Source organism: Macrotis lagotis, chromosome 5 (genome assembly GCF_037893015.1).
Source record: "Macrotis lagotis isolate mMagLag1 chromosome 5, bilby.v1.9.chrom.fasta, whole genome shotgun sequence".
Classification (NCBI taxonomy): domain Eukaryota; kingdom Metazoa; phylum Chordata; class Mammalia; order Peramelemorphia; family Peramelidae; genus Macrotis; species Macrotis lagotis.
The window spans coordinates 233,544,419-233,569,979 of NC_133662.1; the positions used below are offsets into that span (position 1 = coordinate 233,544,419).

Genomic DNA, 25,561 nt, shown 5'->3' on the forward strand with positions numbered 1-25,561 from the left:
CCTTAAACAACGGGCCGAGGGAGGGGGCCGAGACCTGGGTGGGACAAGCGAGATTATCCCTAGGATCCCGATGAGGGTGCTCGGCCCAAATGCAAGTTAAAGGTGAAGCAGAGCCTCAAGGCCGCAGGTCTTTCCTGAAGGCCGGAGCCGGCCCTCGCGGCTCTCCGGGGCTCCCTGGAGAGCCACGTGCTCCGGAGTCTGGGTCCAGAGGCCGGCCGACGGGCTCGGCCGGGTTCCCGTCCCGCCCCTGGCCGTTACGAGGCTGACCCCCTCCGAGCCTCCGTTTCCTCATCTGCGGGGGGACCCCCGGGGTGACCGGCGCGAGGGGCCCTGCATGTACCTGAGGGTGAAGTGCTCCACGCCCGGGCTGGAGGAGGTCGAGTTGGGGGCCAGGTAGAGGAGGATGCTGAGGACCTCCCCGGGCTTCAGGGGCCGGTCGGGGAGGCGGATGACCAGGTTGCCGTCCAGCCGGTGCTCCTGCAGGGCCGGCCCGGGCGGCGGGCGGACGAGGCTGATGCTGCCGATGCGCAGCAGCGGGTACTGGGTGGGCGCCTCGGGCCGCGCCGCGGCGCCCCCGGCCCGGCGGGCCCCCTCGGCGGCGCAGCCCCCGTGCGCGTCGGGCGCGTGCAGCCGGTAGTACAGCTCGGCCTGGCGGCTGTCCCCGCCGGGCTCGGGCTCCGGGGCCCCGGGCGGCCCGAACCAGGCGGGCGGCAGCGCGGCCCGTGCCAGGCAGGCGGCCAGGGCCCCGCTGAGGCGGCAGGAGCCCCTCACCTCGTGGGCATCGCGGACGGCGTGCAGGCGCACGCAGGGCAGGCGCTCGGCGGCCCCGACGTTGTCCCAGTCGCGGCCGGCCACGTAGAAGAGCACCTGGGCCAGCGGCCGCGCGGCGGCCACGCGCGGCCGCACCACGAAGGCCCGCACCTTCCAGCTGACCGTCAGCCGGCCGGGCACGTCCAGGGCGCCGGGCGGCTGCAGCAGCTCCCGGGCCACCGCCTGGCTGGCGCCGAAGGGCCCCAGGGACACGTTGAGCACCGGCGGCTGCTCGGCCTGGAAGACCACGAAGGGCTCGGAGCGCCGCAGGGGCCCGCGCCCCCCGCCCGGGGCCGGGGGCTCCGGCCGCAGCTCCCGCAGGAAGAAGGCCAGGCGCGCGTGCGACAGGCGGTAGCTGACCGGCAGCGCCGGGCCGGCCCCCGGGGGCGGCGGGGTGGTGGGCTCCGAGGAGCGCCCCGAAGCTGCAAAGAGAGCCCCGAGGGGCGCGGCCCGTCAGGGGGCGGCGGGCGCCTGCCGCCCGCCGCCCCCATTCTCCCAGGGGTGCCCCGGCGCCTGGTGAAGGTGGAGCCGTGGCCCTGGGGGGGGCGTGTGCCTATGGGAGCCCCTGCAGAGCCCAGGATCCGAGGGAGAGACCCAGGGGGGCCTGGAGTGGAGAGAGAAGGAGCCGCTTCCTAGGCTGGCGGGGGTCCCCGGACGAGTCCCCTAATCTCTCCTCTATGACACTAAACTTAAGCCCCGGGGTCAGGAGGACCTGAGTGCAAAAAAGCGGCCTCAGACACTTCATAAGGACTTAGATCAGTGGCCTCTGGCAAGTCTCTTTAAGCCTTGCAAAAACTAGAGAAAAAAGTAAAAAAAAGACTAAATTTCAGAGAAGGTGCTGGTAGAGTTGGCTTATGGAACCCTGGCACTAGTCAGAGCTCCCTGGGCTCCCCTGACTCAGTGTTAGGAGGTGCGGCTGAGTCTGGTTTCTACGAATATATACATATAGATAGATAGATAGATAGATAGATAGATAGATAGATAGATAGATAGATAGATAGATATAGATATAGTCTTCTCCCTCCCTTATCAAAGGCACAGCACCCCTCACTCAAATCCAATTCACCTCCCGATGGGGTGGTCTTCTTCACTAATGAAGGCCAAAGATGATCCCTGGCCAGGAAGAAGAAGAATTCGTCAGGCGTGAGCAAACCTATCCACTCCTGTATCTTCTCCCTTCCACTCACCCCAGGCTCATAGCTAGCTGTTTCCTTGTGGACATTGGAGTCATTCTTCAGACTCAACCAAATCCACCTCCCTCCTCTTCTCCCTCCCTCCCCAAGCAGGATTTCCATTTTAGTTTAAGTAATCATTCTCACACCACCTAACAAAGTCTCCTAAATAATCAGATCTGTGAGGCGAAAATAGCAATGATTCAGAGGGCCTGGGTTCCAGTCTGGACTCGGTCCATTTAATACCTGTGTGACCCGAGGCAGAGTCAGTGAAGGGTTGATTAATGTTTCCCAGGGATGCTGAAGATAAGCAGGATAAACTTCAGAGAAGCAAAATAGGTGCCAACACCATTTTCCCCAAGAGACTCACAGGGAAAGGTGGGGACCATTGTTGAGAATGCTGCTTAATGTATTTTCCTACTATTTGCCCAGAATTTCTATTTTAAGTAAATTATGTCTTTTTTGCAAGACTTACATAATGTACGGCCTGTAATTAATGTTGTCTGGTTGGCGGGAGAGGTGTTCAGGGAGAGAAAAATTGAGATTTTTTTAGCAAGAATTTAAGTAGTTCTGAACCCAAACTGGCCACAAATACCCAGAGGTAACATTAAGGGAAATGTTTCCTTCTTTATCCTTCTCTAAAGGGTCCAGGATCTCCCTCTCTCCAGGGGCCCCCAACACTTGCACTTCTTACTTATATCATCATTTAGGGACAGTTAGGGTAGGCCATTCCCCCATCCCCCTTCCTTCTCTCTGCTCTCAGCAGGGAGGTGGTAAAGTCAATAGACCACAGGATTTGACAGCAGAAAGACCCCAAGTTTTGGCACCTATTAGCTGTGTGTCTCTGGACAAGTGTCTTAACTTCTATGTCTTAACTTTTATTCCCATTTTAAGTTTCTTTATACATAAAATAGAGATAATCATAATACAGGGTTGTGGAATCAGTTGAGTTAATACAGTATTTTCAGTATTTTTCAGTATCTTCAGTATATAACACATCTTTTGCAAATTCTAAAGCACTATGCAAACATATATACATACAATTCAGTTTGTCCTAGATGGGAGATCCTGGCACAGGACCACCCAGCATGGTGTGCCCTCATCAGAGAGGGGGCTGCACTCTATAAGGAAGGCAGAATGGAAGCAGCTCAAAGGAAACGTGACCTACATCAGTTTAGAGGACCCACCCCAGGTGTTCACATGGACTATTTGTGCCCAACCTGTGGGAAGAGCATTCCCAGCCTATATTGGTCTGATCAGCCACAGTGGGATACACTGTCATTTGTCTCAAATGTGTGATGTCATTTTGGTCTTCTTCCATAATGAAGGACAAGAACCAACCAGTTTGTCTTAGAATCTGGCTCTATCAAATGACTGGTGTGATGGTTTTTTTTCCTGGTCCTGAGGCCTTACTTTTTTGCAGGGTCAGGGGGCACAAGTGGGCAGGGGCAAATGGAAAATTAATGTCTGAGTTGAGAATGATTTGGGGTGAATTGGAAGAGTAGGGAAAGGGGCATAAGTTGAGGGATCATGATGACATGCACTCAGTGGGTATAGAACTCTTAGGCACAAACTTGATGCATTTTGAGTCAGAGCATTCAGTTTCAAACACAAGACTTATAACCTAAATATGAATCAAGGGCGTTGCACTATGGCCTCTCCAATTCCTTCCAGCTCTGAATTCTGAGATCCTAACCTGCCCAGAAGAGATATCCTTATTGTGAGAATAGCCTTGACTGAGACTCTCTCTCTGTCTCTGTCTTTCCATCTCTGTCTGTCTGTCTCTCTCTGTCTCTCTCTGTCTCTGACCCTCCTCTCTATGTCTGTATACTCACCCACTTGCACATAGCAGGTTGGGGCAAAAGGGGAAGAAGATAAAAGAAACTTCCATTCTAAGCAGCGCTGCTGGCCTGACCCTCATCTCCTGTCTCCTGTATCTGATAACATTTCCAAGGCTAAATTACTTGAAGAAACACCCAGAGGACATGTTCTCTCTTTAATTAATTCAATCAGCTTCTATGAGGCATCCATTATGTCCCTGCCCTCAAGAGGCTGAAATCTGGGGAGGGGCCGTTAAAATAGAACATTTAAGAGGATCAATGAGTGAAAAATAATTTGAGGCTTAAGGAGCATTCTATTCTGCCTCCTCCCCAGGGTCTCAGGCCTGATGATTCCTTACCTAGGGCTTACGGGGGGGGGGGGGGGGGGGGGGACACCTGACATTCTATTCTCATCAGGAATGCAGGGACTATGGTCCTGTCCCCATGGGCAGACATCCTTCCCTTTTCATCTCACCATTAAGTGGGATTTTCCCTCATTAGAAAATATGCTTTTTGAAGGTCAGAACATTCCTATCTCCTTGTATTTGTACCCTCAGGTCTTAACATAGGGCCTAGATTCAGAACAAAGTAATTGCCTAATACCTCTTTTATCTACCTACATTTCCTTCCTTTTCTTATTTCTTTCCATCTGTCGATCCATTCATTCATCTGTTTATCCATCCATGTATTTATCTATCTTCATTTCCTTCCTTCCCTCCTGCCTTTTCTTCATCTATCCATCCATCCATCCATCCATCCATCCATTAATTCCTCCTTCTCTCTCTCTCTCTCTCTCTCTCTCTCTCTCTCTCTCTCTCTCTCTCTCTCTCTCTCCCTCTCGTCTGTCTATGGCAGAAAGTAGGGGGTCATGACCTGAGGACCCACATTCCCTTTCTCTTTGGGGACTAAAGAGAACAGCTGCAGTAATATAGCAGGCACTTCCTGTTCATTAGGGACTCTGACATCATACCCTGTGGGTGGGGGGAGGAAGGTAGGAGAAAGGGAATTGTCAGAATCAGTGACCCTTCCCCATTTCATTCACCCACAGGGGACCCTAGTACTTCCTAAGTGGCACTTAGCTTTCCTTAGCTCCATCCCCAGTTCCCAAAGCTCTAGTCTGACCATCTGGATGTCTGCCAGGCCCAGCTGAAGGAAGGGAGATGGCCAGATGGACTCAGATCAGCAGGAGGGAAAGAATTGGATAAATATACCTGGCCTTCCCCAAGGGTGGAAGAAGTGGGGGACAGTGACACAGGTAAGAATGATTGGAGTGCCTCGGGATGTGTTTGTGTCTGTGTGTGTGTCTGTGTGTGTGTGTGTGTATGTGTGTGTGTGTGTATAAAATGCACAGGACTAGGAGTGAGGAGACCTGGTCTCAGCTCTACCACTTGCAAACTGACCTTTAGTTTCCCCAGCTGTACAATGGGCAAGGCAAGATATGCCCTGACTACCTCCCAGACTTGCTGAGAGGGTCAAATAAGATACTGTAAGTGAAGACTTTGGAATCCAAGGTTGTTGTTATGTCAGGACTCTTAGTGACTCCATTTAGGATTTTCTTGGTAAAGATGCTGGAGGGGTTTGCTATTTCCTTCTCCAGTCCATTTTACAGAGGAGGAAACTGAGGCATATAAGGTTAAAGAACAGGGTCACATAAATAGTAAGTGGTCACAATTGAATTCAGGTCCTCCTGACTCTAGGCCAGACTCTCTAATAAATGTGTCACCTTGCTGCCTGGAGCCCTGTTCAAGGGAACAACACATTTCTGAATTTTCCCATTTATTCTTCTCCCCCCCTGCCCCCTCCTCCACACACAATCTTTCAGCATTTAAAAGAGGACAAGACTGGGGTGGAATATTAATGAATCATTATTAACTGTCTGCTCTGTCATAGACTTTGGGCTAGGTCCTGAGGAAAAGAGAGGAAAGATAAAACAATTGCTGACTGTTAGGAGCTTCCACTCTATTGGAGGAGATAAGAGGTCAAGGTTAGAAATGATATATATGCAGAGAATTAGAGGGAAGGACGTAAAGGAAAGATTCCAATGAAATAGTTCAGGAAATGTTAAGGAAAAAGAGAATATTGACAGTTAGGGGTTCAGTGAAAGGTCCAGAAATGCCTTAGAAGAGAAGCTTTTGACAGGTGAAAATGGAGATGGGCAGCCCAGTTCTGGAGCCATGTGGCGAATGCTCGGGGGGCAAGGGGAGTACACTGAATTCTGAAAACAGCTGGCAAGTCAATTTTCTTTATTTGTAGAATGCATGGGGAGTCACTGTGGTAGAGTGGATAGAGAACTGGCCTTTGAGTCAGAAAGACCAGCCTCTGGCTAGATGGCCCTGGCTACATCCCTTAACCTTCTCCAGGAGCTCAGACTGGCTAGATGACTTGCCACGTCTAGCTTTGTGACCCTGTGGTCCACCTAATTCAATATCCACTGGGGACACCACAGTCTTTAATCATGCTAGCCTGAAAGGCCAGGTCTGCTTCCAATCTGTCTCCTTCCCCTATCTTAGCAGCTGCCAAGTTCCCCAGATTCTTCCTCTGAAGCCTCTCTCACTAGTGGCCCTTCCTCCACATTCACATAATCACTACTCCACTTCATATCTTCCCCATCGCTCTGATCACTTCTTATAATTGCCTCTTTGGGGTGGGGGTGGGGAGATAAATATATAAATGATTATGTGTCATTAAAAACAAGAAATCACTAACAGTTGCTAGGAATCAAGTATGGCTGGGATTCTCAGGCATGGTAGGGAAGAGGGAGAGCATCATTCAACCTTTGCAAAGGCTGGGAGAATGGAGGCAGGGGATTGTGTGTGGGACTGGAAGGTAGAATCAATCTGTATTCACTGATTTCCCCAAAGTCACTGGGCAAAGCCCTGGTAAAATCACTTTGGGAGGTGTTTGGTGAGGTATGGTAGTGGGGAAAGCCCATCTCGAAACTAGGAAGATCAAAGTTCAGCCTCTAACACAACTGGGCTGGGTGACCCTAAACAAGCCAATATTCCAGGGGTGCCAAATCTAAAGCAATCAATTAAGAAATGTTTATTAAGTGCTGAATCATATATAAGGATCCCTGTGGCCATACATTGACTTAGAAAACCAAAACCACATAATAACATGTTCTATTGTATTTTTATTTATTTTGGTAAATATTTCTCAATTATAGTTTAACTTGGTGGGGGTAGTACTGGGAGTGGGGGCGTGTGGTAGATGAATTTGATGCCTCTGCTGTAGACAAGTTTTTAAGATAATTAAGGGAAGAGAAGGTGCTGACTTGCATCGATCGAGAGACAAAGTTTCCCAGTCAGGAGTCCCCCACGACGAACAGATTCTGGATCCTATCCAAAGTACTTTGTGTGGCTGTGTGTGTGTGTGTGTGTGTGTGTGTGTTAAACAAGGCAGTGGGGTTAAGTGACTTACCCAAGGTCACACAGCTAGGTAATTATTGAGATCATATTTGAACTCAGGTCCTCCTGATTCTAGGGTCAGTGCTCTATCCACTGTGCTACCTAGCTGCCCCCCTATCCAAAGTACTTTTGGATGGAGAGGGGGACTGAATTGGAGGAACTTTGGAGATTTCTACCACTTTCTCAAGATTGCTTTTCATCAAACTGAGAAGAAAATCCAGGAAGCTGAGGTTACTGCTGTATTAACCAGCAGTCTCTTGGGTAGTTTGTGTGTGTGTGTGTGTGTGTGTGTGTGTGTGTGTAAGCATGTCAATATGCATGTGCTCATATGATGCCTTACACACGGGTAGAACTTTATAAAGATTTTTTTCCCTTTAATGAATGGAAGGACGAATGAAAATTTGAATGAATAAATGTACACACTTATATGTGCCAGTGTGCCCACTCCTTGTACTCAGCATAGAAAGTCATACAATTGTTCCTCAGTCATCAGGGAGCCTGGAAAGGGCAAAGAGGAAAAGAGCTGGGAAAGAAAAATCCTCTGAATGTTTTATAAGGTCAGATGCGGAGGAGGGAACCAGCCCAGACACAACAAGAACAGCAGCTGAGAGTGTGTGTGTGACTACGTGTGCATCTCAGACACACTGGAACAGAGACATACAAACACTGGCATAAACAAAACAGTCTCTCTCTCTCTCTCTCTCTCTCTCTCTCTCTCTCTCTCTCTCTCTCTCTCTCCTCATTCTCTTCTAACTATTCCTCTCTTCTCCTCCTCCTCTTCCTCCTCCCTCCATTTTCCTCTTCTGTTTCTCTCCCTCTCCCCACCCTCCTTCCCTTCCTCTCTTTATGTCCTTTTACCCTTTTCTCCTTCCTTGTTTCTACCTTCCTCATTTCTTTCTTTTCCTTTTCTTCCATGTGTCTCTCTCTCCCCTCCTCCTCTTCTGTTTCTCTCTCCTTTCCTCTTTCTCCCTCCCTCCTTTCCCTGCTCTTACACACACACACACATACACACACACTCAGTCAAATACATCTCCCTTATATCCAAGGATTACACAGGGAGGCTATAATTTTCTTCTCTAGGAAACTTTAAGGATTATATAGTATATATTTAGAACTGGAAGGGCCTCAGAAACCAGTTATTCTGACATTTACTCCCCCCCCCCCCCCATTTTACAGATAAAAACCCTGAGGCTGGGAGAGGTTGTGATTTGACCAAGATCACAAAGCAAGTAACTTACAGAATCACAGGTTTAGAAGCTGGCAGGAAACTCAGAGACCACTGAGTCCAACCTCCTCATTTTACAGATAAGGATTCTGGCCTTGAGGAGTTGAATGGCTTGTCTAAAGCCACACAGCAGGTAAACAGAATCCAGATCTTTCTGACTTCAAGTCTGCTGCCCTAACCACTCTGCACCATAGTTGGGTTTTTTTTGGGGGGGAGGGGGATGGTGGGTCAGAAAAAGGCTGTAATTCAGTTCTTCTGGGTTCTGATCAGCAGTGTTTCTACAGTGGAGCAGAGAACTCCGTTTCTTTGCATCTTTCCCCTTTCCTCCACTCACAAAGCCACCACTTACCACCTGAGCCTAGAATAAATACAATTGCTTCCTAATTGCCTTCCGTTTCCAGTCTCTTCCTTCTCCAATTCATCCTACATACTGTAGCGAAAGAGATCTTCCAAAACGATCCTCCCCAGCCCAGCACCAGTCGGCTGGCCATTCTTTTCCTTAATAAACTCCAGCGGCTCCCGATTGCTTCATGTATTAAATACAGACTCCTCTGTTTGCTCATTTTAAGCTAGTCACAATTTGGCTCCAAATGACCTTTCAAGTCACATTATCCATTAGCACCATCCATGCCCTAACGAGCGGCCAAACTAGCAGGAGTCCTAATCCTGGTACAGGTCATTCTTTCTCCGCTCTATGAGGTTTGGCTTTATGTGTCTCACATTTCTTCTATGATGCAATCCCTTCTCCCCTCTGCAGTCTAGATTCCTTAGTCCCTCTCAAGACTCAGCTCAAGTTTCATCTCTTAAAAGAAGCCTTCTTGAGCCCCCGGCCCCTCGCCTTTGTGGTCAGTCAGTAAGCACTTGATTAAGCACTACCATGGTTTGTGGCCTATGCTCCTAACTGAAGAATATGCTAGATTTCAAGGAGAAGCTAAGGAAACTAAAAATGTACTCCCCCTCCCCCCCCCCATTCAGGTTCATGTACTCTTGGAGTCTATGGACCCTGATGTAGAAGGTGGCAGTGGATCCGAGTTTTTCCTGATTCTTGCCACTACCCCATACTCCCACCTTTCAAATCAGGTCCCTATCACTGGGCAGGAAGAGAATGGGAAGAGAGGAGGAGGCTGCCTCTGGGAGACTGGAAAGGCTCATAGACTTAAACCATAGGTAACACTTAACTCAAGTCCTTCATTTTACGGAAGAAAATGAGTTCCAGAGAAGTTCATAAGTAACAGCCAAAGTGACAAGGGCCAGAAGTGGTAGAACCCTTCTCCTCTATCTATCTATCTATCTATCTATCTATCTATCTATCTATCTATCTATCTATCTGTCTATCTGTGTTCCTGTCTATCTATCTGTGTTCCTGTCTATCTATGTATCTATCTGACTGTCTCTCTATTTGTTCTTCTGTTAGTTTCTGTATCTCTGTCTTATCTAATTTATCTGTTTATGGATTTGTCTATTTGTCTAGCTGTCATCTTTCTATGTAATTTGCCTATCTATCTATTTTTCTATTATCTATCTCTGTATCTAGTTATCTGTCAGTATTTGTCTATCTATTTATCTGCCTCTGTCTGTCTATGTATTTATCTGTCTAGCTATCAGTCTGTCTATTAAATCTGTCTATTTGTCTATCATCTATTTATCTATCTGTATGTCTACATGTCTGTCTTCCCATTTATCTGTGTATGTATCTCTTTGCCTTTATTTAATTCTTGAGAGCCCTGACACACACGTAGTGGGTACTTTATAAGACCATGTAGACTTGACTCTTTCCATGGTCCTACTGGTGGGGTGGGGAAGGGAGTGGTAAGGAAAGCTGTTGGTCATGGAAGGGCCTGGTGACCCAAGAACCCAGGCCCAGAAGACAAGCTTTTGAGCTGCCAAGTGTCAGATGAAAGCTTGGAAGAGAAGGGGAGGGACTCGCTTGCTCTGCTCAGGGTAGATCAAGTCCCCCATCCCAAGATGAATCATCACTTCGAACCAAACTCCCCAAATCTCTCTCCAACAATCCTCCCATCTGAGATCAGAGAGGCTCCCTGCCCCAAACAGCTCAGTCAACAGCCTGCTCCTCGCCGGGGAGGCTGTAACCTTAAATTATCCCCTCTAATCGCCTGCTATTCTGGCTAATATATTAACTACTTGGTCAAAGCACAGGTCGTCCTAATGTAAGAAGCTGTTGGTGGAGGGAGAATTTGCATTCTGTGACCTGCAGAGAAATCCACTAACTCTTCTAAATTGCCTAGTGCAGAGAAAACTGCCCCCCCCCTTTCCTGGCTGCTTTCCCCATGCTAGGGGAGGGGGGAGGGGCTGTTGTTTTGGGAGAAAAGAGCCTTGATTTCATGGATTTCTCAAAGTCATTCCAGGTGGTGATGTGAAAGGAATCATCTTTAAGCTACAAGCATTTATTAATCACCTTTTATGTCCCAGACACTCTGCTAAGAATTGGGGACTCTAAGAATGACCCCCAAAGTCCCTGCCTGGATTGGACTAGGTGGCGATGACCTGCTATCAAATCCAGGACAAGGTGATCTTGGAAAGTAACGTGATACAGAGTCTAGAGCCTTGGCTCTGGGGTTAGAGACCCTGGCTTTGGCTCCCACCTCTGCACCACTACATGAGTGACCTTGAGTAAGTCACATCCTCTTTGGTTTCCTCAGTTAGAGAATGTGGTAGATGGCATAGGTGAACTAGTCTCGATGTCCCTTTCAACTCTAAACTATGATGCTATGTCATTAAATCTCTTTGGTTCCTCTTCTGAAAAAGACAATCTCCCCATCTCCATGTAGTCCTATAACCTATTACACAGGGGAGGGCAAAGGAAGGAGGAAAGTCATGAAGCAGATTAAAGTTTTCCATTTTCCAGAGAAAAAATCCCTACTATTTTCTCTTCTTCCAAAATTAACTGGTATTTTATTTATTTGTCTGTCTGTTCATTCATTCCTCTGTCTGTCTGTCTGCCTGCCTGTCTATACCTGTCCATCGAGCTATTTATCTAACTCTGTCTAACACTGTCTTGAAAGAGAAGGGTAGAACCTTCTGGGACCCAAAACCCATGCTGGGGTGATTAGATTGGGAGAAAAGGGCACTGCTGGCCTTGTATCCTTTAGGGCAACCATTCCTTAGACTGAGGGGCATGCAGGGACCTGGAGACAGCCAATGTCTAGGTATACTCATAGTTCTTAAGATGCCCCACATGCTTGCTCTCAAGACACCAAAGGTACAGTTACCGTCTTCTCCCCATCTCTACTGCCTGCCACAGAATGAGAAATTCCTGCTTCTCATGAGCAGACTCCAAAGTTGAGATCATAAATCTCCCTTATTTTAGGGCTAATCCTGCCATATTTGCAGCCATAAAATTTAGTGGGGTTTGGGTTGGGGGAGGGGGTCAATGCATGGGGAGTAAAAACCTGGCAGGAGATCATTTTCTTTAGTGGGCATTCAAGGTCCTGCACAGATAATTTAGACATACATCTGACTCCCAGACTCAGATTCAGGAGGGCCGGCTCCTGGCTCTTCTGCTAACTGATTATGTGACTTTGGACAAGACACACCCCCTCTCTGATCCTCATTTTCATTATGTTTCAAAACAAAAGCAACAGAATAGTCACCAGATCCCTTCAGACTCTAATAGCCTGACTTATTTCCCCTTTCTAAGACTCAGTTTCCTCATCTGTAAAATTCGGGATGGAAGGGGGTTGGTGGTGGTAGACCAACTAACTATGTGGATGGAGTATTATTCTTGGAGTTATGAAGATCTGGGTTCAATTATCCCTTTGAAAACTGACTATGTGGGCCTTGAGAGTCACTCAAATGTCTCAGAAGCTCAGTTTTCTCATCAGAAAAATGGGAAAATGGACAAGATGGCTCTAAGGACCCTTTCTTTCTCTACTTCCGTGATCTTGTGATTCTCTGGAGCACAGGGGATTGAAGATGGGCCTGGGAGTCAGAACTGCCAGATGGCTTCGCTTCTACCATCTCTACTGGCCAATACTGTAGACTCTTTCAGTCTGCAAGACGGTGCTCATCAAATGAAGGGATAGGATTTAGCCTTTTTATAGTTAAGGGACAGGAGGGGGAGTTGCTCAGAATGCCCTCCTTTCAGTTTGCTCTCTCCACTTAGTCAAATTCTAACCATCCTTCAATGCTCTGCTAAAATCTCACCTCCTTTAGGATGCCTGGAGGGAGTGTATTCCTTTATGTGATGGCATCAGAACTTGAGTTTCTTCACTTGGGACTCCCACCTGAAAGCTGTTAGCTGCCAAGTGAATAAGGGCTAAAGACAGGCATAGAGGGAGGGGAGGGGGGGAAGGGAAGGGTATAGCAGGGAGGGAAAGAGAAGGGGGGGGAGGAGGAGGAGGAGGAGGAGGGGGAAGGGAAGGGGATGGTGGAGTGGGAATTGCCCACCTTTATGAATTGTAATGAAGATCAGATGCTTCCTTTCTTTCCCACTAATTGCCCCCAAATTAAAACTAATCACTTGCAATTAAAAAAAAATTCTCATTAGAGTTTGGTGTTCCTTGAAGGCAAGTAACACTGTAAGTGACCAAGGAAGGAGGTCCGGGGGAAGGGTTTCTAGGGATGGGGTGTGTGTATGGGGAGGGGGTGTGCCAGAGTCTAAACAGAAACACCAGATCTTTGCAAAGAGGATAGAGCAATAGGACCTCTTCGGCTTGTGATCAATAATATACAATAACAATGATTTATAGCATTAATGAGGATGAGGAATATTAATAACAGTGAGCAATAAGAATAAGATTGATGATCAATGATGGTAATGATAACAGAGCTCAATGAAATGCGGCATAATGATGATATAGACTTGGTATTAGTATCTGATCAATTGCCTCCTCCTGTGTCTCCCAGGTCCTCCAATTGGAATAGGAGGGATTCAGGAATGAATATATATATACACCAGACAAGGAGGCAACCAGGTGGCACCACAGTTCATAGATCACCAGGCCTGGAGTCAGGAAGACTCATATTCCTGAATTCAAATCTGGCCTCAGATACTTACTAGCTTTGTAACCTCAGGCAAATCACCTCACTGTTGCCTCAGTTTTCTCATCTGTAAAATGAGCTGGAGAAGGAAATGGCAAAACCACACCAGCCTCTCTGCCAAGAAAATCTCAGATGGGGTCATGAAGAGGAAGACTGAAATGACTGAACAACAATGTCCAGACACAGTATTAGAGAGGCCAGTGAACCATGGGGGATACTATGGATCCCCTACACTATAAAAGGATTAAAAGACCATAGGTTTAGAACAGGAAGGCATCTCAAAGGTCACCTCTTCAAATTCCACTATTTTATAGATGATGGTTCTGAGGTTAAGGAACTTATCCAAAGTCATACAGGCAGAATCAGAATTTGACTCCAAGTTTGCAGGTTCAAGACTCAGCAATGATCCCATAGAATGGTAGAAAGACCACAGATCTGGTAATCATAAGATCTGGGTTCAAGTCTACTCCTAAAAGCTATCAGTAACATGTAGGTATAATCCTGGGACTGGCAATTTTTTTTTGAAGCAATCAGAGGTAAGTGGACTTGCTCAGGGTCACACAACTAGGAAGTGTCTGAAGTGAACTCAGGATCTCCTGACCGCAGCACTGGTGCGCTATTTATTCCACCACCTGACTCCCTGGGATAGGTGATTTTGTAATTGTTATATGACCAGTCCTGACCAGCATCCTTCAAAGAAGAGGACTAGATCAATCCAGCATGACCACTACTATGTCTGAATCCTAAAGAAATCATAAAAAGGAGAAAATGACCTATATGTACAAAAATATTTACAGCAGCTCTTTATGCAATGGCAAAGAATAAGAAATTGAGGGAATGTTTATCAATTGGGGAATGGCTGAAGAAGTTCTAGTATATGAATATGATGTTCTATAAGTATCATGAGCAGGCAGATTTCAGGAAAAAAACTCGGAAAGGTTTACATGAACTGATGCTGAGAGAAGTGAGCAGAACCAGGAAAACATTGTACATGGTAACAGCGACTCTGTGTGATGATCAACTATGATAGTCCTTTAAACTTTTCTCAGCAATACATGATCCAAGATAATTCCAAAAGATTTGGGCTGGAAAATGCCATTAACACCCAGAGAAAGAATTATGGAGTCTGATTGCAGATTGAAGCACATTGTTTTCATTTTTGTTTTGTTTTTTTCTCTCTCAGTTTTCCCCTTTTGTTCGGTTTTGTTTCTCACAAATTGACTAATGTGAAAATATGTTTAACATGATTGTACATGTATAATTTTTGTCAGATTGCTTACCATCTTGGGGAGGGGGAGGGAAGGGAGGAAAAATTTGGCACTCAGAATCTTACAAAAAAGAATGTTGAAAACTATATATGTAATTGTAAAAGAAATAAAATACTGTTTAAAAAAGAGAAGCTGACTTGACTTTCAGGTCTGAAGTCTCTTCTGATTTAGAACACAGAATTCCCAACCCACTCACTGGCTAGGTCTAGGTGTTCTGGGCAGTGTAGCACAACGGTGACAGATGCCCAAGACTTATCCAGGGGACACAAGCAGGACACACCCTGCTGGTTTCCCTGCCCAAAGGGAAGGAGAATGCAAGGATAAATGGTGTGGAGGATGGTTACTTCTCCACATTAAGACATGTGGAACATGTCCTCCTTGACATGTGGAACATTAAAATGGTCTTCAAGAGTCTGAAGGTCTATGTGGAAGATGAAATACTCCTGAGTCCAGCCATGCCACAGTGGAAAAGAGACAGGGGGATGACAGATTTGGAGTTAGAAGGGACCTTACTGGTCATCCATTCCAGTTTCCTTCATTTGATGGATGAGAAAACTGAGGTCCAGATAGGGGAAGTCAATTTTCCAAGGTCACATAGATAGTAAGAATCACCCAGACTCCAAATCTAATATACTCTCCACTGAAAGCCAATAGGGGAAATGTGCCATTAAAGGTAGGTGAGTGGAGCTATTGTGTAGTGTTGGATCTAGAGTCAGGAAGCCTTGAGTTCAAATCCAAACTTACTTTCTAGCTGTATGACCCTGGCCAAATCATTTACCACCTGTCAGGCTCAGTTTCCTCATCTTTGAAATGGGGATGATAATAATACCCCCTTCCCCAAGGGTTGTTATGAGAATCAAATAAAATAATAATTGTAAAGTGCTTAGCACAGTGTCTGGGGAAGTATAGCGCAGTAAGCATTTTATAAATGTTAGCTATTAAATTACAGCTACCTGAAAGCAGAATTGGTTGGATCTGGAGATGGTGTATAGCCTATGACTAAAGGTCTTCAGGTGAAGACTGCAAGATCATTTGTTTTGGAAACTGTAAAAGGGATTTTAGGTCAATTTAATTCAATTCAAGGAGAATTTATTATGATCAGATATCATTAATTTTTGTGGGTGTGTCATGGTCCCCCCATTAGCAATCTGGTGAAGCTTAAAGACTTCTCAAAAATGTTTTAAACACATAAAATGGCTAGGTATGGGGATGTACGATTGTAGTCCCAGTTATTGGGAAGGCTGAGGCTGGCAGATCACTTAGCTGATTGGATGTTCAAATTAAGTCTGGCAGCAAAATGGTGTGTCTTTGTGTTGGGGGGTAGGTGTGGGAGAGGCTAACTGGTTCAGGTGGGAGATGACATAGGTCACAGCTCTGGTGCTGACAAGGTCTTTGAGTGGTACATATAGTATCAGCCAGGTTGAGATAAGAAGAATGAGGAAAAGTCTCCAAAATTAAAAAAAGGCAAAATAAATGAGTGGATGAATAAATGAATAAAATAAATTACACAGGATTACAAAAGAAACTAATTATATTGAAATCCAGTTATCAAAACATCTATTTGTCTCTGTCTCTTTTTCTTTTTGTGCCTCTGTCATTTTCTGCATCTGTGTGTGTGTGTGTGTGTGTGTGTCTCTCTCTGCCTCTGTGTCTTTTTGTCTCTTTCTCTTTGTCTCTGTCTTCTTCTGTGTCTGTGTCTGTCTCTTCTAAACTATATTCATGGACAACAGGTAACAACTCTCCAAAATAGTTCTCTGCAATCTTTTACAGTTCTGACCTTCTATGAACTTGTGTCTCCTTCCCCCTTCACTCGGGTTCACTCTGGGCACACATAATGCTAAATGTTGGGGCATGTCTCACCATCATCAGTAATGACTACATCTCTTCTCTTGATCAAGCATGATGACTGTATTGAATCTTGATGACATGGGTAGAAATACACAGTGGGGTAGCTAGGTGGTGAAGGGAATTGAGCACTGGCCCTGGAATCAGCAGAACTGGAGTTCTAATCTGACCTCAAACACTTAATAATTACTTAACTGTGTGACCTTGGGCAAGTCATTTAAACCCACTGTCTTGTAAAAACCAAAAAAAAAATGAAAAATAAAGAAAAAATGAAAAACACAGAGAGTGAAGAACTAGATTGTGACTTCTAATTAGGAGGACCTGGGTTCAAATTCTGCCTCAGATAGTTACTAGTTTTATCACCCTGGGCAAGTCACTTTAGATTCAGTTTTCTGACCCATAAAATGAGGGGTTGGACATAACTTCTGAGGTTCCTTCCAGCTAGGTGGAGAAATGGGAAAACAGGAACCAGATCAACAGCTTCTTACTCTACTAGAGTTCTGGAGGGCAGACCCATTCACCTCAAGCCTTTGGATAAGGAAAAGGATGGGTCCATAATGAAGCAACATCCACAACAGCCACGATGAGAAGTAGTCCTTGAGTTGAGAAGTGCCCCAAGATACTGGGCAAATATTCTGGCCCATTAGGGGATGGGACAGGAACTTAATTCTAAAAAGGATGGGTGTGAGAAAGCAAGTCAGATTGTCTGTATCACTGGGGTGCATCCAAGAGGATTGGTGACTGAGTCAGGAGAACTCATTTAAAATTGAAGATGAAAGTTACTTCTTGTGTTGACTTCTGGCTGCTTTCCTTTGGAATTCCAGTGAGGAAGGGTTGCCCGCCCCATTCCCCAAAGGATAATGGTGAAATGAAATGTGTTTTAAAAAAGAAACCTACTATGTCCCAGACAGTAATATGAGGATAATGGTGAAATGTTACCTCATATGATTTATTATTACCTCATATGATTCTCATACATAGGAGTAGTTACTATTATTATCATTATTATTATTCCTATTTTCCACTTGAGGAAACTGAGGCAAACAGAGGTTGCCCATGATCACTAGATATCTGAGGTGGTATCTGAATTCTGGACTACTGCTCTATCCACTGGGCCACCTATCTGGTGGAAAAGAAAATAGTCTATTTTCTCAACCCATCTGAGATAATCCTATTAGTTACATAGGAATTGAGGAATTTTCCTCATCTCAAAGGTATTCCTGGTAATTTGAATCAAGGTGAGGGATTCAGACAACCTTCTGTCCAGCAAAAAAAGGGAGAAACAGAGGGTCCAATTTAGATGCAATAGGCTCCCCATCATTCACCCCCTTGCTCCAATATCTGAAGGGCTGTGTCCCCATTCTTAAACTTGAGCTTCATCCTTTCAAAGAATCCTGGGGAATATTCATCTGGGGGAATCTGAGGCCCAGAGAGGGGAAAGTCATTTTTCCAAGGTCATGCAGTGAATTGGCAGAGAAAATAATGAGGGTATGTAGCTGACTCTGAAAGACTTCTCTGCAGAGAAATGAGGAGCTGCAGGGAAGCAGCATAGCATATGGGAAAGAGGACTGATTCAGGAGTCAGAGGACCTGGGTTCAAATACCTTCCCAAATACTTTTCCTTATTGCCTATGAGGCCTTGGCCAGATCACCTGATTGGGTCTCAGTTTGCTAATTTGTAAAATGGATTAGTTGCACTCTGAGGCCCCTTTCCAGATCTGGGTTCCTATAATTCAGCCTCTGCCCTTTCTCCCATCTCTTTGTGACATGGATTTGGATGAGATGGAATCAATACCTTCAAGAATTTGGGTAGGTTATTTAGGAATGATGGGAAAAGAAAGTACCCCTGACTGGAAAAGGGCAAAGGATCTGCCAAGGATTTGAACCAACAGAGCATTAAGAAAGTGTTTCTCCAACACAATACTTCCCCTCCATTGTCTCTCTGATGTCCCCACTGGTGAATAGCTTGCCCTGATTAATGAAACCTACCTGATTAATTTTAAAGTATTCTTAAGCCTGCAGGGATAAGCCAAGGGGTTCCATAGTGCATTGAACACCAGGTCTGGAATCAGGAAGGTCTGAGTTCACTGATCACAGAAACTTGCTAGCTGTGTGACCTTCAATAAGTCACTTAACCCTGTTTGCCTCAGTTTTCTCATCTCTCAAATGAGCTGGAAAAGGAAGTGGCAATCCAGTCCAGTGTCTGTGCCAAGAAAACTCCAAATGGGGTCACAAAGAGATGACCACAACCAAGCAATCTGAAGAACAACAATTCCTCAATATGGATTAAATCATCATAGGGAGACCATCTAGTCCAAACCTCTACAGTAACTATCAGTGCTGAGACTTGAACCCAGGTCATCAGACAGTTAGATGGCACAGTGGATAGAATTCAAATCTGACCTCAGACACATACTGGTAGTGTGACCCTGGACAAGTCACTTCTCCCCGTCTGCCTCAGTTTCCTCATCCGTTAAATAACTTGGAGAAGGAAATGGCAAACCACTTCAGTATCTTTGCCAAGAAAACCCCAAGGCCAGCACTGCTATGCAATGCCGACTGAAGAAAAACAGCATCAGTTTGGACTTGTGGGCATAGTGTTCCTTAGTCAGTGTTGTGCTTGGATTTGTCTGTGTAACCTGCTTCAATCAAACGAGCCAGGCATTGTGCAGATGCACTTGAAAACAGTGCCTAAGCTCAAGGAACTGACATTCTATCTGGGGAAACAAAATGCACCTGTTGGGAAAAATCAATGCAAAGCGACTGGGCGAGGGAGAGAAAGCAGTGGTATTAGGGGTAGGGGAAGCCTTATGAGGGGGTCTAGACTGAGTCTTGGAGGGAATTTAAGACCCCCTGGTGGTAGAGCTGCTCACCCCCCCAGTGAGAATTCCTTGAGCAGCAGAGGCTATGCCTCTGCATGAGCCTGGAAGCTCTTGGGGGGGTGTGTGTGCAGGATTCTATCTCCCCATCTCAAGCTGGGGTTTTTTGAGAGCAGGGCCAGCTGGGTTCCATCCCTCACCCCATCATCCTTTAACACAATTTTCCCTTTGGTGGTCCCCACAATGCCCCACGGTTCTGTGCCAAGCTTATATATAGACCTGCAGTATGGAAAGGTAGAGGAGGGAGGGGAGAAGAAGGAGGGAGCCAGGACTGGATCTATCACACACAGGCTGCAAATAAATCCAAGCTAGCCGGGTCCCCTCCCATGGCTAGCAGCAAGGAAAATGAAATGGTGTTGTTTTTCCCCCCTAAAAGCCCAGAATGGGAGGAATAAACCGAGGAGCCAGAGTTCCCCAGGCCAGGGCCCCTTCCCCCATGGTAGCGTCATTCCCAAGCTGGCTTGGCAGGCCATAAATCCAGTAGATTCGACTTCCCGGCACCATAACCCTCCTCCCATCCCCCCGTCCTGGACTATAAAATAAAATGCTGTAATCAGTGGACTAGTGGTGAAATAACTCCCCTAGATATTCTGAAGGAGCTCAGGTTTCATCTGCAGGGGTACCCCCGTCACACTTGTGGTCACAAACGCCTCCCTGACTCTCCACTGCCAGCATTTTTACCATCCTGTCTTGAAGACAGGAGCTGGAGGGGGGCAGGATAAAGCTGCCTTCTCCCTCCTCACCCCAATAGCCCCAATAGTTTTATGTGTAGGAGAAAGAAACCCAGATGATGATCCAGAAAAACCTGTATTCAGTTTCAAGGTTTGTCCTTGGCCAGCTGGCCTGGGAAAGTCATTTCCTTGAGGGCAGAGGTTGGGTCTCCCCCCACCCAGCCTGGCAGTAAGTCCTCTGAGCTTTTAGGAGGAGATGGGACAAGATCAAGGGTTCTTAACCTATGTCTCTGAATTTTTTTTATAATTTTCAATATAACTGTTTTCCTTGTAATTTTAAAGATTTTATGCATTTAATGTTATTCTGAGCAGAGAATCATGAATTTCATCAGACTGACAAATTTTGATTGACCACTGAGGATCATGGTTCTCAGTGGTCTTTACCTAGTCTGTGACCCCTTCCCCCAGAGCAAACTTTCCTTAACATCTGAACTGCCCACATGAATGCTTTCTCCTTCTCCCTTTCTGCTGCGTGGCAGGGGCCATTTCTGGCCTAGCTTCTCCGTGAGACTGGGAGCTTCCCAAGGGCAGGAGGAAGATTGTTAGAATCACGTCTAGAGGAAACTTGAAAAGTCACGCAGTACAATTCCACTCCTGTATCAGATGATGAGACTCAGCTCAGAGAAGGGAAGTGACTTTGTCCTAAGTCACACAGTCAATGACCCTCAGAGCTAGGTTGAGCAGGGCGACTGATGTCTGGTGTGAGGAAGAAGCAAGGTTCACGTGAAATATTTCAAGTTCAAAGAGTCCACAGTGTAACTTGGCAAACCCCCTCCCCCCCCAAAAAAAGAAATGAACTCACCCTAGGTTACGGAAGAAGACTCGAGGAATAAGGAGAAGGTCTTGGGGTGAGGAAGGCCTCTAGAATCAACTACGTGTGAAGTGGAGAGGGAGCTTGACCTGGAGTGGAAAGTCCTGCATTCAAATCCTCCCTCAGATACTTACTGTGTGACTTTGGATAATTCACTTAACTTCTGCCTGTCTCTGTTTCCCCTTATACAAGGATAATCATAGGGATTTTATGAAGATCAAATGAGATAATAATTGTGAAGTGCTTTGCAAAAACAAAAAGTGATGTACAAAGGCTAATGATCAATAGAATTATGTAACTTTTACTATTATTGCTACTTCTATTGCTATTTCTCCTCCTCATACTACCACCACCGCCACCACTATTACTACTACTACTAACACCAACACCATCATTCCCATCACTCTCACTACCTACCACTACCACTACCACCACCACTACCAGCACCACCATTATCACCACCCACACCACCACCACTACTACTACTATTACTACTACTACTACTACTACTACTACTACTACTACTACTACTACTACTACTACTACCCAGGTTACCATAGCTAAATCATCTCAGTCTCTCAAAAGACTTCTCAGTTATAGTTGAGTTGCTGATCTGCAATTAGGGAGGGACTATTACACTGATGAAATAACAGATCTTGACTCCCTCACCCCAACAAAATGAAGCCATTCAAAAAAAGACCCTAAGCTGTGCTTTGAAAGGTACAGTGCCCAAAATGAGAGTATGAGTTCCAATATATTCTGCCCTGGTTAGATTTTATCTATATTGCTCTTTTCAGTTTTGGCCACTACACTTTAGGAGATGCCTAGACCAGTTGGATTGATTCTAGAAGATTCCAATGAGGATGATGAGAATGAAGGGCCCAGGCCATTTTAAGCTCAGTTGAAGCAAACAGGGGAAGTCCAGTCCAAAGAGGAGACTCCAAGGGGATGTGCCCATCTTCAGATAACTGAAGGACTATTGCCTGAATAAGCAGTTACATTTATTCTACAGAAGCAGAGATCATCAATCCATCCAACCATCACTCAGTAAACAGTTATAAAGATCCTATTAAGTGCCAGACCTTTTGACAAGTCCTTCCAAAAGCTATTGTAAAATGGGGGAGCTATTGCTGAAATATGGATTATAGGCTGGGTACAAGGAAAACCTTCCTAATTAGCACTCTCTAAAACCATAGGGGACTGCTTTGAGAAATGGTGGGTTCTCTCTCTGGGATCTTTGAGCAGAGGCTGGATCAATCAATATTATTAAGCACCCACTATTTGTAGGCACTAAAGTTATAGGTGATAAATGTTGGGCTTCCATCTTGGAAAGGACTAATACTCTATTATGTTTTGGAGTAGATGGCCTTTGGAATCCCTTCCAGTTTGGAGGTACTAGTAAGTTTATATCAATACCCAATCTATTTTGGGGAGCTCATACCCCAGTCTCTTGTTTTGAATGCCCTTTTAGGATCATGAGGTTTAAAGCTAGAAGAGATCTCCAAAGTTGCTTAGTCCATATGCCCCAGCTTTAAGATGAGATACAGCAGGGTCACCTGGCTAGTACATATATGTGACTAGATTTGAATTCCATGACCCTATCTATTGCATCCCACTGTCTCTCCTAAGGGACCATAGCATGTGGCTCAAGGCTCCTGAAAAACTCTTCCTGAACATGAATATTGCAGTTTTGGACCATGCTGACCCTCCGAACCAGCACTATAGAAGAAAGGGAAGAGCTCTTGAAGGTTCCCTTTCTTCTCTGGTGCTCTCTCTCTCTCTCTGAACTCCCCGCCTCCTTCCCTCATCAAGGCTGGTGCTATCATTGTTTATTCTCCAGCTGTTCCCTGAGCTGGATCGGGGGTCAGCATGGCCCAAGATTGCAGTACTTATGTTCAGGGAACCTTGGAATGCATCTCTTCTTTCCCACATTACTAGAAAAAAAACATGGGAAAGTGGGGGAGGCTGGGCAGAAGGTACCCCGCCCACCTGAATTCTTCCTTCCAGAAGCGACAAAGAGGACTTGACCATGACTCATAGCCTTTGGAAATGAGAAGAGAAGACAGGGAGAGGAACACACACTACATACATAGAGAAATAGTAAGCCAAATATAAGGCAGCCTTCACCTTCAGAAGCCAACCAGTCCCTTCCCGGACGGTAGCTGAACCCAGAACTCTGGGGAACACATGCTTCCTGGGGTCCACGGTAAGGGAAATGAAGAAAGATGATGTAGAAGACCCCCAAAGTTAAAGACTTATGGGCCCTGCTTCTTCCCACCTCTGGATGGGAGAATCTGGCCAAGGAAACTACTGTTTGAGGCAGCCCCGGGGGGGGGGGGGGGGAGTCATTAGCAAGACCTTCATTAGTTAACAGGGGTGTTTCTTAGTAAATGATGCTGTCACTAGACTCACCTCTCACCTTGCTACTTCTTGTGGAAATGCTAATTAGTTTTTAAATAAGGACCTGATGGAAGTGGGAAAGGAGGCAGAAGGGGGAGGGGCTACTGCTTCATGAATGGAAGAGTTGCCTCTTCAAAATATGTAGTCACGGTCTCAGAGAACTGGAGGGTTCATTAGACTGGGTCTGGGGGGCCCTGGGGGCCACCAGGGTGCAGGCCAGCTTGCTCTGGGATTGTGATGGAAGCTTTTGCTCCAAACATGATGATGGGAAGATGAGGCTACAGAAGGGCTTTCAGCTGCATCTAGGCTCTGTGAGAGCAGGTGGATGGGGGCAGCATCTGGAGGCTCCTTGCTGGGCTGACAGAAAGACCCTGCCCTCCCAGTATGATAATAGAGTGTCATTTCTTCCCTCAGGGATCTTCTAAGTAAGAAAAAATAAGTCCCTTCCCCTAGGAAGGTATGTAGTCTGAGAAGGGAGAGCCAGACTCTGCATCCTCAGTCTGATGGAGACTGGGTAAGCTACAGTTTCCAGGTTCTCTACCCACCTCTACTCTACTATGTGCCATTCCAGGCCAGGTCACTACTGACAGCTGCAGACCTGGCCAGGGGCCATGACAGCAACAGTGGAAGAGCCTGGACTCTGTAATTTCCTCTGATTCTCCTCTCTCCAATCTATCATTCCCTCTTTTGCAAAGCAGGGAACAAATAGCAATGTTTGTCTGAGCAAACACTGGCAGACAAATGACGGGTTCTGGTTGCTGGGGAGCATGTCAATGCCCATTGACAAGGCTGGAGAAAGAAAGAGCAGGTCTGACTCATCTAACCCCAAAGGACAAGAGATCAGGCTACAGGGTATCTTCCCCCACAGATCAGACTGGAGGCAGCTGAAAGCCCACCGTGACCTTTATCCCCTCCACCATCACCCTTAGATCTGTCTACACTACCCAAATTTTCATTTATTGAGAATCACTATGCATAAACTCAGACCTTGGATAGATGCTCATTGCCCCTCCCCCATATACCTATATTTCCCGTCCTGCTTCTGTTCCTAGAGAACTATCCTAAAAATGTGTCTATCTATCTATATCTATAAATATGCACTCCCACAAATTATCGGCAAGTTACTACCCTCTCTATCCTCAGTTTCTCTTTTGGTAAAAAAAAAAAGGGACTTGATTTGAGGAACTCCACAACTATAATCCTAGGTAATTCTCTCTAAACCTTCCTCTGGGGCATTCTTTTCTTTCCTCTCTTTCTACAACCAAGATCAGATTTCCCCCATCTCTATTTCCACTGGCTAGGTGCTGGGTGAGGGTGGGGAGCCAGCCCAGCTCCTTTTCCAAGGGCCACACAGTCCAGACATCAAGAAGCCCTGTCTGCACTGTCTGGTGGCATCTAGTTAGAGGGCTTGGCCAGGGAATGGTGGGGGCTGGGAATTGGCAGCAAAGGTCTCAACCACAGGTTCACCCTGGCCCCTACTGCCAGTCCTTTCAGAGAACAGGAGCCAAGCTGTCTGGGTCACTCCTGATGACTGAGAAGATGTACCAGGTGTCTGTCCACCTGCCTGTGCCCCCTCCCCATTTCTAAGTCACTTGACTTTTGATTTTGTCTCTGGCAGGTCCTTAATATAGGTAAGAGGAAGGCAAGAGATTACCATTGCCATACACCTTTCATTTTGTGTGTGTGTGTGTGTGTGTGTGTGTGTGTGTGTGTGTGTGTGTGTGTGTGTGTGTGTTCATGTGCATCCAATAGTTATCAGCTGCATTTTGACTCTGAGTTGACTCTTTCTCATAAGGATCAAAACCAATTGTCTCCCAAGCTTAGTGGATGGTTCCTAAGCTTCTGGGACAGCTGCCTCCAGCAATCTCTCTGCCCTTTTCTCCAACCCAGTTGAGCAACCTCCCCCACTATTGGCACCAGAGCACATTCTCACAGCACTTTACAGTTTATGACAAACCTAGGAGGTTGTTGGACTACGAGATGTTCCCAAAATTCTACGTGATATCTTCCACCTCCATGAATTCACAAACAGCTTCGTTCGTGATCGGCACTCCCTCCCCAATTGCTTTCCTGTATTATGATTGCCCGTCGAGGCTCAACTTGGCTGCTATCTCTTCTGAGAAGGCTACCATAATCTTCCACCTAACTCCTCTGGCTCTACCCCCCACTCCCTTGTTTATGAAAGTCCTACAG

At 46.2% G+C, this 25,561-nt stretch overlaps 1 protein-coding gene across 1 annotated transcript in view; it reads right to left on the reverse strand.

Annotated features, from left to right (window-relative positions):
- TMEM132E (transmembrane protein 132E) overlaps positions 1–25,561 on the reverse strand; it is a 127,928-nt gene that overhangs the window by 22,152 nt on the left and 80,215 nt on the right. Inside the window, exon 2 of the mRNA XM_074188951.1 lies at positions 341–1,232. Within this exon, the coding sequence (XP_074045052.1) occupies positions 341–1,232 (892 nt within the window). The remainder of the gene's footprint in view (positions 1–340; positions 1,233–25,561) is intronic.